The sequence below is a fragment of the Hipposideros armiger genome, unplaced genomic scaffold (genome assembly GCF_001890085.2).
Source record: "Hipposideros armiger isolate ML-2016 unplaced genomic scaffold, ASM189008v1 scaffold_791, whole genome shotgun sequence".
Classification (NCBI taxonomy): domain Eukaryota; kingdom Metazoa; phylum Chordata; class Mammalia; order Chiroptera; family Hipposideridae; genus Hipposideros; species Hipposideros armiger.
The window spans coordinates 408,200-420,646 of record NW_017732141.1 but is presented as its reverse complement, the minus strand read 5'-3'; the positions used below and the strand labels follow the sequence as shown (position 1 = coordinate 420,646).

The 12,447-nt window shown below is 34.0% G+C and overlaps 1 protein-coding gene across 1 annotated transcript in view; it reads right to left on the bottom strand.

Annotated features, from left to right (window-relative positions):
- SEMA3A (semaphorin 3A) overlaps positions 1-5,966 on the bottom strand; it is a 230,123-nt gene extending 224,157 nt beyond the window's left edge. Inside the window, exon 1 of the mRNA XM_019628456.1 lies at positions 5,428-5,966. Within this exon, the coding sequence (XP_019484001.1) occupies positions 5,428-5,539 (112 nt within the window). The 5' untranslated portion in view covers positions 5,540-5,966. The remainder of the gene's footprint in view (positions 1-5,427) is intronic.
- Positions 5,967-12,447: the final 6,481 nt, after the last annotated feature.

Below are 12,447 nucleotides of genomic sequence, written 5' to 3'. Positions count from 1 at the left end.
TTGTAATTAAATACTATCTTTTCAATTTGCAGAAAGTAGCGGTGCCTCCTCTATAATGGAGAGAAATCTCTTATGAGGGACATAAAATTCTTGCAAAATAAATAAGCATAATTCTCAATTCTTGTTTATTCCACAATGTATTTAGCACTTAGATAAATATATGCAAATCTAGTAGATTTTAAAAATGCATTTCATGTTTCAAACTTGTTATTATAAAATGACAGCCTATAGCCTTTCACATCTTTCAGAAGTAAAGTTGTATGTAAAACTTATAAGGAATATAAACTTGCATAAAGTGGACCATCATCCTAAGACTTATTTGGTGACATCCTCTCAAAGAATGAAAATAGAAAGCAAAAAACTAACGAAAGCACAGATGCCATAATGTCATATACTATGAAAATAATTTAAAGATAGTTACTAGAGATATAATAGAGATCTAATTAAATATCTAATGGATTCTATATGTTTTTCTTTAACATCTTGGCTGAGTAACTCTGCTCATGTTTAAAATTCATTCCCATTTTAATAATCAAGAAAATATTATACCAAAAAATAAATATATTTTCCAATTCAATGAATTTTATCTAACAGATATTAAATCCAAATAAACACATTTAATAGGTGTTTAATTTTCTGATCTAAAGTGTGAAGATTACATCTGTCTTTCCTGTTTGTGGTCCTCATTTACACTAGAGCATTCAGAAAGCGATCTTCCATCATGTGAAAATTAAAGTATATATTTTCTGGCATAAGAACAATGTACACTAGACAGAGCTCTCCAATGGATAGAGTCAGTAAATTTATTTCACATTATGGGCTATAAACAAAATATAATGGAAGGATCTCATCGCCCTACCCCCAATCCTAGAAATCTGAGAATCATAAGAAAGCAACACCTCAGGGATTAAAACTACTTGAGTTAAAACAGTTTAATCTCCAACTCCACTCTAATACTACCTCAATTATATAAATATTCTCTTCCAGTAAAAGTTANGTTCAGGTTTATTTAAACTAGTATATTACTGAATATCATTATCAGAAGTTGGTAGGTTAAAGGCTTACACAGGATGGTTTGTGGTGTAAGTTATTTTCTTACTTGCTAAAGTCTATACTGTATTAATTATTATTTGAAAGGCCAACCTGGTTGGCAGCTTTAAACAAAGAAGCCACAAATTGGAGACTTTCCCTATCCCTCATTTGGTCTGACCAGCACTAGATCACAAGATGTGTGGCTTAGGATTTATTTAATTTAATGTTTTATTATTTTGACAGGATAAGCTTGTTGACTAGATGAATAAAAATTTCTAGTTTTCAGTGTGCTTACATTGAAGATTTCAGAATCAAAATGTGATTTTTAAAATTAATAGAATTTGAGAAGAAAAGGCCACGTTATATATGAATCAGCAAATCAGAGACCTGATGCCAAATATGCAGTAACTACTGAACAAAAGACAGTGCAAAGAATGTGTAACTTCTTTGCTTCCCCCTACACATTTCATTTTAACTGTTTAATGGTGAGGAGATTTTTAGTAAAAGACAGATTTCATTCTATACCATTATGTAAATACTTAAGATCCATGATAACTTCCCATGGGACTCAAAAGAATACATATATATATATATATATATATATATATATATATATATATATATATATGTGTGTGTGTGTGTGTGTGTGTGTGTATGTATGTATGTAAAATTTAAAATATGAATGCCATTTCTAATCAATAACAATTTTATTTGTAAAGCATTTATTATACTTCAGAATCTATCGATTTCCAGGATTATTTTTCTCAACTATACAGTATTAATATAAAGGTTCTGTCATTTATATATTCATATATATGTGTACAGACATGTGAATGTGTTTGTGCTTTGGTAGAAGTAAAGAAAATCTTTGAAAATTCAACAAGTTTAATAAATAATAAAGTAAGTCACCACTCCTGTTAATAGAATTTTAAAGGGATCACAATGCATTGAGCAATGGCAAATAAAAAAAGCTTCCGCCAGCTTTACTGCATAGTTTTTAATTCAATAGTATCAGAAAGATGTGATGACAATCTCAGTTGAACTGATAATTTTATTCTTAAAATAAACAAACTACTTGAATCTGGGGGGAGTGGGGGGAAGCTTTACAAAGTATGAAAGGAAAGCCTTTGCAATGTCTACCATTTACTTAAGTGCTATTTAGTAAGTCCTCACCGTGCAGGTAAAGTTGAAGGAGTTCATATAACCTTTGGATTCACATGATCACCATCACATTCAGACTTGCATGTGTCTTTAATTTCTCCTAAAACTGAAGCACAGAATGTCCTGGAAAAGCTCATTACACTGAGTGATGGAACATTTGTCATTTGTTTAAAACCCCAAACCTAATTTATTTCCTTGTGATTTCCATAGCTTTTTCTGAAGTCTTCATTGTACCACACATTCCAAAGGGAAGATTACATGATATTCTGGTATTTCATGAGAAAAGTGAAATTTGACTAGTTTTGAAGGGGAAATAAACTGTTATGCATACTTTTTAAAAAGAAGCAGTTCAACATTTAGCTACATTGTATATATTTAAGGAAGGCACAAGTATCTCAGAGTGAATGTTTCTGGAGGGTAATTTGTATGTGACTGCTGAGATTTACAGAGTTCTCACATTTGCTTCCCCCACAAGGATTCTAAATCAGATGGTTCAGAGGAAAAGCCAGCATACCCCATTTTTTTTCTAATATTATCACTTCTCCAGATGGCCCTCGAACATCTATTCAATTCCTTTTTCCTAGAAAGTAAAGAGGTACCTTATTAGATATGCTTGTACATCCACTAGAGAGGCTGCCTTCTTGTTCTTCCTCCTTTTTCATTTTCATTTAACATATTACAAATTTTTTCATCTCCTACCAGGCGAGATGACAAGCAAAGTAAGCATGGTGATTGCCCGAAACTTTGTCTTGGCAACCTGAGCAATGAGGGAGTTAATGGTGGATCTTTGAAAACAAGTGACCATGGGAAATTAGGGTTGGCAGGGATTTAACTCTTCATGAATCATGCTGGAATATTTTTAAGGGCAACGCAGTGGATGTTTTAACTGTGTTTGACATCTAATTAAGGAGGAAAAAGAAGCAACTAAAAAAGAATGTCTATTTTAGTTTAGAAACAAAGTATTGACAATTGGCTACCAGGCATTTGCTTTGGCAAAATAAGTGTTCATGGAGAGACAAAAAAGGTAATGACAGACCAATAAAATGACAGAAGAAAAATTGCTTAGGCCATTCCTTCTTTTCTTCTTGCTGTTGTTCATTTCACAGTTTATTTTACCAAATTGCCAAGCTCTAGGTATATCAATGGAATTGTTAGGTAGCTGTAGAGCAGTTTTTGATTTAAAAGAAAGCAAAACTAATCTAACAGATGCCATTGCTGAAAAGAGCTCATAAGATAGTGTCACATATATATATATACACCTTGTGAATACATACAGCTTACTTCATCAGACAAGTTTAAAGTATGTATACATAACAAAGGGCTATTCTGTTGTAATTAAATACTATCTTTTCAATTTGCAGAAAGTAGCGGTGCCTCCTCTATAATGGAGAGAAATCTCTTATGAGGGACATAAAATTCTTGCAAAATAAATAAGCATAATTCTCAATTCTTGTTTATTCCACAATGTATTTAGCACTTAGATAAATATATGCAAATCTAGTAGATTTTAAAAATGCATTTCATGTTTCAAACTTGTTATTATAAAATGACAGCCTATAGCCTTTCACATCTTTCAGAAGTAAAGTTGTATGTAAAACTTATAAGGAATATAAACTTGCATAAAGTGGACCATCATCCTAAGACTTATTTGGTGACATCCTCTCAAAGAATGAAAATAGAAAGCAAAAAACTAACGAAAGCACAGATGCCATAATGTCATATACTATGAAAATAATTTAAAGATAGTTACTAAAGATATAATAGAGATCTAATTAAATATCTAATGGATTCTATATGTTTTTCTTTAACATCTTGGCTGAGTAACTCTGCTCATGTTTAAAATTCATTCCCATTTTAATAATCAAGAAAATATTATACCAAAAAATAAATATATTTTCCAATTCAATGAATTTTATCTAACAGATATTAAATCCAAATAAACACATTTAATAGGTGTTTAATTTTCTGATCTAAAGTGTGAAGATTACATCTGTCTTTCCTGTTTGTGGTCCTCATTTACACTAGAGCATTCAGAAAGCGATCTTCCATCATGTGAAAATTAAAGTATATATTTTCTGGCATAAGAACAATGTACACTAGACAGAGCTCTCCAATGGATAGAGTCAGTAAATTTATTTCACATTATGGGCTATAAACAAAATATAATGGAAGGATCTCATCGCCCTACCCCCAATCCTAGAAATCTGAGAATCATAAGAAAGCAACACCTCAGGGATTAAAACTACTTGAGTTAAAACAGTTTAATCTCCAACTCCACTCTAATACTACCTCAATTATATAAATATTCTCTTCCAGTAAAAGTTACATATATATATATATATTATTTTAGAATCTCCATTAGCATTATTTTATACATCTAACTATAAAGTCTACCCAAACAAACATAGAACAACTCTTTTCTTTGAAATCCTCATTAAAAAAACAAGCATACACATTAAACTGTAACCCAATAAAATACTAACAACCATGTGATAAAGCTCGTTTTCTTTCTTAAATTTAGACTCTTCCAAAAGAAGTTCACACAACTAGTTCTACAACTAGGAAGTGATGTGTATTCATTTCTCACTGAAGTACATATGGAATTAAATAACATTATATTTCAAAGGCTTTAGCTTTACACCAATTAGCCAAATACACAGTCTTTTGTACAATCATAACACACTGTGGAAAAACTAGTCTGTTCTCTGCAGTTTATATTCTCTTGGCAAACCATGATCTACTGCTTATGTTAAGCATCTGATTGTCAGATTTGCACAAAATGAATATTCATGATGATGATTAACCATTTAGTGTCTAAAACTAAGAAAATACAGTTTATCATAATGATTATTACAGGTGAGGCATGCACATCTACTGAGACCATTTTTGCAATAGTAGCTTTAAAAATATTTTAATAGAAGTAGACTCAGAAAAAAAATAACTGAACATATGATCACATATACAGATCAGCATTTACCAGACACTCAGCTCCTCTGCAAATGTGATTAAATGTTCTTTGTTTGCATTTAAACTGTCATATCAAACAGAAGACATGCTTTGATTAAAAAAGTGTTTAAATGGTCTCAAAAAGACACAGACGATCATATAGGCTTCCCAGGTTAAACTAAAAGGTTTTAAGGTTTGGGTTCGGAGGGAGTTCAAGGAATGAAAAGGGAGTGGGGGAGGATTACAAAGCTAGCCAAATCAGAAAAAAATGAATAAATAAAGATTTACCTTTGTAGGATAATTTCAGCCTTGGCACATTGTTCTTCCCATTTTGATGGCTTGCTCTTGCTGTAAGTAATACTCCCCAGAAAAGACAGACAATCCTAGTGTGCCAGCCCATGCTGAAGACGCTGTAGGTCCTATGCTGCTTCAGCCTCCCCTCCTGTATTGTGCGGCCACAGAAGTTCAAACAATCTGAAAACTGGAGGTAACAGGTGATTTAGGTCAGTTTCATTCATAAATGCAGACAATCAAGGCTTCACCGCAACACGAATACCTCTTCTTCTGTAACAGTCACTGAAGCACAGAAACTTCAAAACCTCAAAAAAAAAAAAGAGAAAAAAATCGAAGCAGCCACCGGATAATGAGGCACAACTGTTGTGTGGAAGAAAAAAAAAATTAACAAGGGCTACCGCAGTGGTGCTTAAGAAGCAGTTCCTTTTATCTAGGCTCTTCTTATAGCCGGTGGCAGACTCTAATCCTGCTCCCTGCTTCATTCGGCTCCGGGGAAGCAGAATGAAAAGGAAACAGAGAGAGAGAGAGAGAGAGAGTGGGAGAGAGTGGGAGAGAGAGAGAGAGAGAGAGAGAGAGAGAGAGAGAGAGAGAGAGACCGTCAGCAGCGCAGACTTTTCCTGTACACATGTAGCGAGAGATGACACAAGATCCCACAGAAAGGTTTCCCCAACACTCACTGGACTGGCTGACAATGGGAGAACAAGGGAGCTCAACCCACTCCCCTTCCCTCCTGTCACACAACACATGCAAAAAACATCTCACAGAGATTAGAGCCGGGAGCAGAACCCTCCAGCGTGCCTGTGAAAGGCATGTAGCTATAAATTTACTTCCCAAGGCAAGCGTTGTTTTATAGCCATTTTAAGGTGCAATTTTGATTTGAAAAATCTGAATTCTGCTACCTACATAATTTACAACTCATGCTCATTATGTAATTCTGCTGAACTTGTGCCTAGTGTATATACACGGACATGCATAACACCCATATACATATGTATATGGGTGTATGTGCATATCCTTTTCGTCAATATAACTTTACCCACTGAAGGTTTGAAAGCCTTGTTAGAGATCAGCCCCTCCTCCCTACAAGCCCCCTTGGTTCAGCTACCTCCTTCCCCGCCCCACTACAATTTCAGCGAAGAAATTCCTAGTAAAGCCCATTTCAACAATCAGTTCAAGACAAATATAGGTCCACTGAGAATTATAAATTACAACAGGGGATTCTCAAAAGGATACTCAGAATTTAAAAACAGCTATGGTTTTCCAGCTTCTGGAATGCTGTGGCTAACAGTTTTAATGCATCACATCCCATTAATTAAATCCACTTCCCTAGTTTTGGTTTAAAGGGCAGAGGAAGATGACGAAGTTCACAAAAGTCCCTGGTAAGTAGCAAGGACCAACATAAAAAGAATCTCTCTGTGTCTTCATGAGCTGGTGAAGGGGTTACTAAATTTCCTGTGGACACATGCGTGTATTCAGGCAGCCTCACAACACCATCAGTTCTTTCCTAAATAGACATGTTGTCTGAGGTGTTTAAATTTCCTCTTCTATTTTTCTTTCAATTTTCCCAAAGGCAATATTCTTATAGGATTATTTTGGGGGGTGGATATACAAAAGTTACTAGGACAGAACTTTCTTTACTGCCCAACTCTTTCTGCTCTACACTCCCCCCTCTCCATATCCTCCCCACCCAACATACACACTTGAAATATAAGAAGAGAGAACTCTGCTTCAATAATACAGAAAATTCTCAGCTAAAAGGTGAAGGGGCGTCTAACAATTGAAAGCATCAACACTCATTGAAAATGGCTTTGTAGTCTTGTAAAAAATGATCTGAGCATTGTCACTATAGCTTCAGTGACTTAATGTCTACAGACCAATAGAGAACGAACATCCCCCTCCCCCATCTTTCTCTCTCACTTTCCGTGTGTGTGTGTGTGTGTGTGTGTGTGTGTGTGTGTGTGTGTGTGTGTAGGTGGAGGAAGAAGAAGAGGATTGAAAGGGGGGAGAAAGGGGGAAGAGGCGGAGGGATTCTCTCTCTACTTCACTTGATTGATTCATCAAACAGACCCCCTATTGTATTTGTCAGTTTCCGCAAGCCTATTGATCAGTCAGTATTGTTAAGAAAATAAAATGCAAAAATAATGTTGATTTTACTGATTCCCACACTTGTTATCCTGAGCACTTTTCATGCTCCAGGCAATGGATTAAGGCTACAAATGACAAGAGGCTTGTCTGTCTTCCATGGATTACTCCCTATATACACTCATTCTGCAGACGAATTCATGTCACTTTGGGATTATTTAGAGGGCTGGACTAATGAATTATCCTATTGAAATATCACATAAAATTAGTCTAACTTTAAAGAGCGGTAGCATTTTCATTAATATATACTTTAAGTGTCTTAAAATATATATTTTTTTTTCTCTAGCCCTTGTTACCTAGAGTAGGAGAGCAAGTTTATATCTGTCAAAACCAAACAGGATAAGAAAATTTAGAAATGTATCCATTTCACTTGCGTAATGTCCAATCCTGAAAGATTTTGATGTGCTCCAGGAAAAATAAGTTTGTACATTAAATTCGGTTAAAAAAGAGTCAAAATTGACTCCATGGGGAAGAAAGACATTCAATCTGGATTTTGAACCACAAAATCAGGACAGAGTTATTTCATTTTGTAAAACAAATAATTTAAATTAATGTTGAAGCCTGGAATTTGGTAACACAGACACCCCCATGTTCAGATAAACACACACATAATTAAAAACAAAACAAAACAAAACTTTGATTATTTATAGTTGATATTTCTCTTACCCTCCAATTGTCTTATGGTTCTTGCGTGCTTTTGGACATTTGAAAGTTTAATAAATTCACATTTATTTTTGCTGATCTGTATAATTTTTAATTTAAAAAATGTAAAAATGTTAAATTCTGTAAGTAAGCATAACTGTCTTCGCATGATTAAATTATAAAATAGTAGAAAAGTACAGCCACGCATAAATATTTTAACTGTGATTTTAAAAAAAGGAAGGAAGGAAAAAAGAAAGTGCATGTCTGAAAAATACAAAAGTATTTGAAATCTTATATGTCTACTTCTTGGTCAGGATTAAATAAGGTCATTTTCAACTTTTTTCTTACAGCAACAAATGGGTGAGGGATCATCAAGGTTAATTCTATTTCTCAACTGAAGTAGAGCCTAGATAGGGGTGGACCTCGGTATTTGTTCATAGGAATTTATACAATCTGGCTGTGTGTGTGACATGAAGATTTTGATTCACCCCTCTCCCCACCCCTCCCCCAAGTATCATTACTCCCTGCTCTGAGAATCTGTGGCCTAAGTCCTGATCAGACATGATGTATTTGTCTGACATGATGAGTTTACTTGAGTAAAATCAAGTAGCCATTGATTTTACTGCATTATTTACTACTTTTAAAAAATCATAAATATTATATTGATTATTTAATGTTGAATTTTACTTAAGGTATAAGTGAAATATCATATTCTGCTTCTTTCTCAAAGCAGTCTCTCCATTTTAAGTTATTTTCTAATCCACAATCTATATCATGTGCTATAATTAAGTCTACTTGCAACTGAGTTCCTAATATCTTCTTAAATTTCAAGTTTTCAGATGTAATTAACTGTTACGACAGAGTCAAATTTGAGCAGGTGCTTAATATGATGATCATGCTGTTGTATATATTTCTGTCAAATTAATCAGTTGTTTTTAACCTCACCCTGCTCCATATTGAGATGGATTACAAAGAGGGCAGTTTTCTGGGTGGTGTGCTTGATTTTCTAGAGAAACAACACTTCTAGCTTCACAATAAGTTGGTATATATTTATATTCATAGAAGATAACATATTAAAGCATTTCTCCCCTGGAAATTTACTTCTGATTTTTTCATGAATTGGACAAAACAAATGTGTATTATTTTTTAATGTCTACTCTCTAATTTTGTTATTTGTTATGAAACAAATTGGGATGGCGATAAATACTGCAATTTAAGAGCGGGAGTTGTTCTAATTTGTGAGGTGGTCTTCCAAGTACCTCCCTAGGTTATAGATACCCTGAATCTTTCTGTGAGTAGTAGGTGAAAACTTTGCTATATATGTGTATAAAAGAATATAAGGAAAAATATAGTTTAGATGGATTTAAAAAGATTTAGTGGGTTAAATGTACTTAAAGTTACGGTGCACTATATTAAACACCCTTCCTTCTCCCTACATTGCTACTCCACCCCATTTTATTGTGGTTAGATGGAGAAAAACCCAGAAAACATGTGCTGCTGAAAGAAGTAGATGACCTCTTTGAAATAAACTAATGAGTTAAGAATTTCAAAATGAGTTAGTTTACAAGTTTCTAAGAAACACTAAGAAGAAAACCGATACTAAACACAGACAAACATCAGTACTCTTCCCAAGGTGTTATTCAACTGAGCCATGTAAAAAACAAAAAACAAAAACCAAAACCTATATTAGTTTCCATCCAACATCTGCTACGTCCTTTTTTTTCTTCTTCTTTAAGGGAATGCTTCATCAGTGTATGAGAAAGACCTACGAAGAACAGAATTAAAGCAAATGTCATAATTGAACATTTGCCCTTGCTCTGGCATCGCATGTTGGAAATTCATTTTTAACGAGGGTTTTTCAGGTACAGGGAATTTGAACCTTCTTCTTCTTCTTCTCCTTTTTTTTTTTTAATCTAAAACAAAATTGTGTTGGTGAAAACATTCTTTAGACCATCAGAAGACACCTTATTAATTGAGAAAACTAAATAGTTGATGCAATATTTGTTTTAGGCAAAAATGAAAGTTACTTAAGAACTACTGCAGTAGTTGCTGGGAACTGGGAGTGGCAGGTTAAAAGTAATATCTAGGAAATTAAGTTAAACTTTTCATAATCTGACCCTTGTGAATGCTTTAAGCGTAAACGACATGTGAAAGCATGAACTGAGAGGAGGAATTGGTAAAAGGCAACGGGAACTCAGTCTCCAGGGAAGCATTCACCCCTCTCTTTCCCTCAGACCCTCCCAACTCCCTCCCCCACACCCCCATAAATAGATTTCAATAAAATAAGCTGTCTCTCTGGACTAAATTTGTAAGAGTTTGAAAAAAACAGTTTTGTATTTTCTCTGGTGACATGAATATTCATGATACTTTAAGGTAAATAGATAGGTACTCAAGATAAAAGACTCCTTTTTTTTTTTTTCAGATGAATTGAAGTAATACATGTTAAATCAATCCATAAGGAGACCAGAAACTGGACAGTCATATTACTTGTAGCTGTAGGTTTTAAGAAAAGCATAAACATTTAAGGGTATTAGATATTATAGGAGAAGTTCTTTAGTGGTAAGGTGTGGTAGCTTCCCTTTCCTTGAGAATTTCATCAGTGAGTCTAGAAGGTGAGTATTTTTAGGTTACTAAGTTTGAGTGAGGGAAGGAAGAGAGTAACAAAAAAGGGATACATACAATTTTTTTCATGGTTTGTATCCAATTTGCCAAAAGTGGCTAAAATCCAGTTATAGGGACATGCTTTATCATTTCTTTTGATAAATCTTTTTTTTTTGACTTCTTAAATTCATCATATTTTTCAACATTTTAAAATGTTTTAAACATGGGAGTTTTCCTTTTTTTCCCCATCTATTTAAGGAGCTTGTCATCACAGTATCTTTGTTAGATTATCTGATGAGGGAATGTCGTGTTCCTGAATATTAATATATTGAAGTAATATAATACTGAAAATACCTGTTTTGTTTTTTTTTAAGTGAGAATGTCTCCACCTCAACTCAAATAGAACAAGAAAGTTTTCAAGTGAGACAAAAATCCCATTGTTAATACTGATCAGTGCAGGCTAGGCAGTGAGGAGGAAAAAATGAGCTGTCCGTGGAATACCAATGAAATGAGCAGGTTGGCTGTTGAGTTTTTCAGGATGTGAAGTTATTAGTTATTTGCTTTCAGTAAAGGCATATCACACACCTTCTCAGTGAATAAATAAATAAGCAGATCTATACTAAATAAACAAAGTGAAGAAAATGGGCAGTATTATTTAAAGGATTACTTTACATCTGACTCAGGCAAAGCAGATGCGTAGAGTTTCCCTTCCTCCCTTACCCAGTGAAAAGAATGTTACACCTCAGACATAAATTGACGAAAATCTCCCTATTCTAGGAAGCGGCCTTTTTCCTTTTCAAAAATGTTTTTCAAGAGTTTGAAACTGATAACAGTAGGGAACAGACATACTGAAACCTACAATTAAAGCTCCTTAAAAGGGTTTATTTGAATAGCAAAACCAACTGTTTGGTGGATGGTGAGTCAAAAACTATAGTGCATTTCGCTTTTCAAGGACACAAATTTCTCCAAATTGTAAGAGTTATAGAAATAAAAAAAACTTCAATTATTTTCCTTTCTATCCTGTATTGTATTGTCTCAATTGTTAAATATCATTTGGCCCATTCTGTGAACCAACTCCCATCCCCCCCCCTTTTTTTTTCTGTAGCTTGGGGGTGGGGTTAGAATTATATGCCAGGTTTCATTTCAGTGCTTGGCTACAGGAGCAGCTGTCACCTTATGGGAACGATTAGGCAATGCCTTGTTTATTAGTTAACAATTATTATTTTTTTATTACTGTTAACAAATGATTTATGAAGAAAATTCAAGTCTTCCCCATTATTCCTCAGGGCATCTCCATAGAATTAATCTCTTTGAAAATCAATCAACATAAACTAATTTTCTCCTGCCTGCTGTATTCATGAGAAAAGAAATGGCATCCAATATGTCTAGCTTGGAATCTTCTTAAATTACAGATCCACGTTAAAAATGGCTTGACTTGAGAACTTAAGTGACAATGTGATTACTCCCTTGTTGTTTTGTAAAAGTTGCTATATGACTCGGGCAACTGAAAGTACTTTAAAGACCCCCAAACATCCAATAGACAGAATTTTATAGAACGACTTTTGAGACATTAAAAATAATGTTCTCAAATTGTGTTCTCACATGGTTTTTAACAGTATTATCTCAATT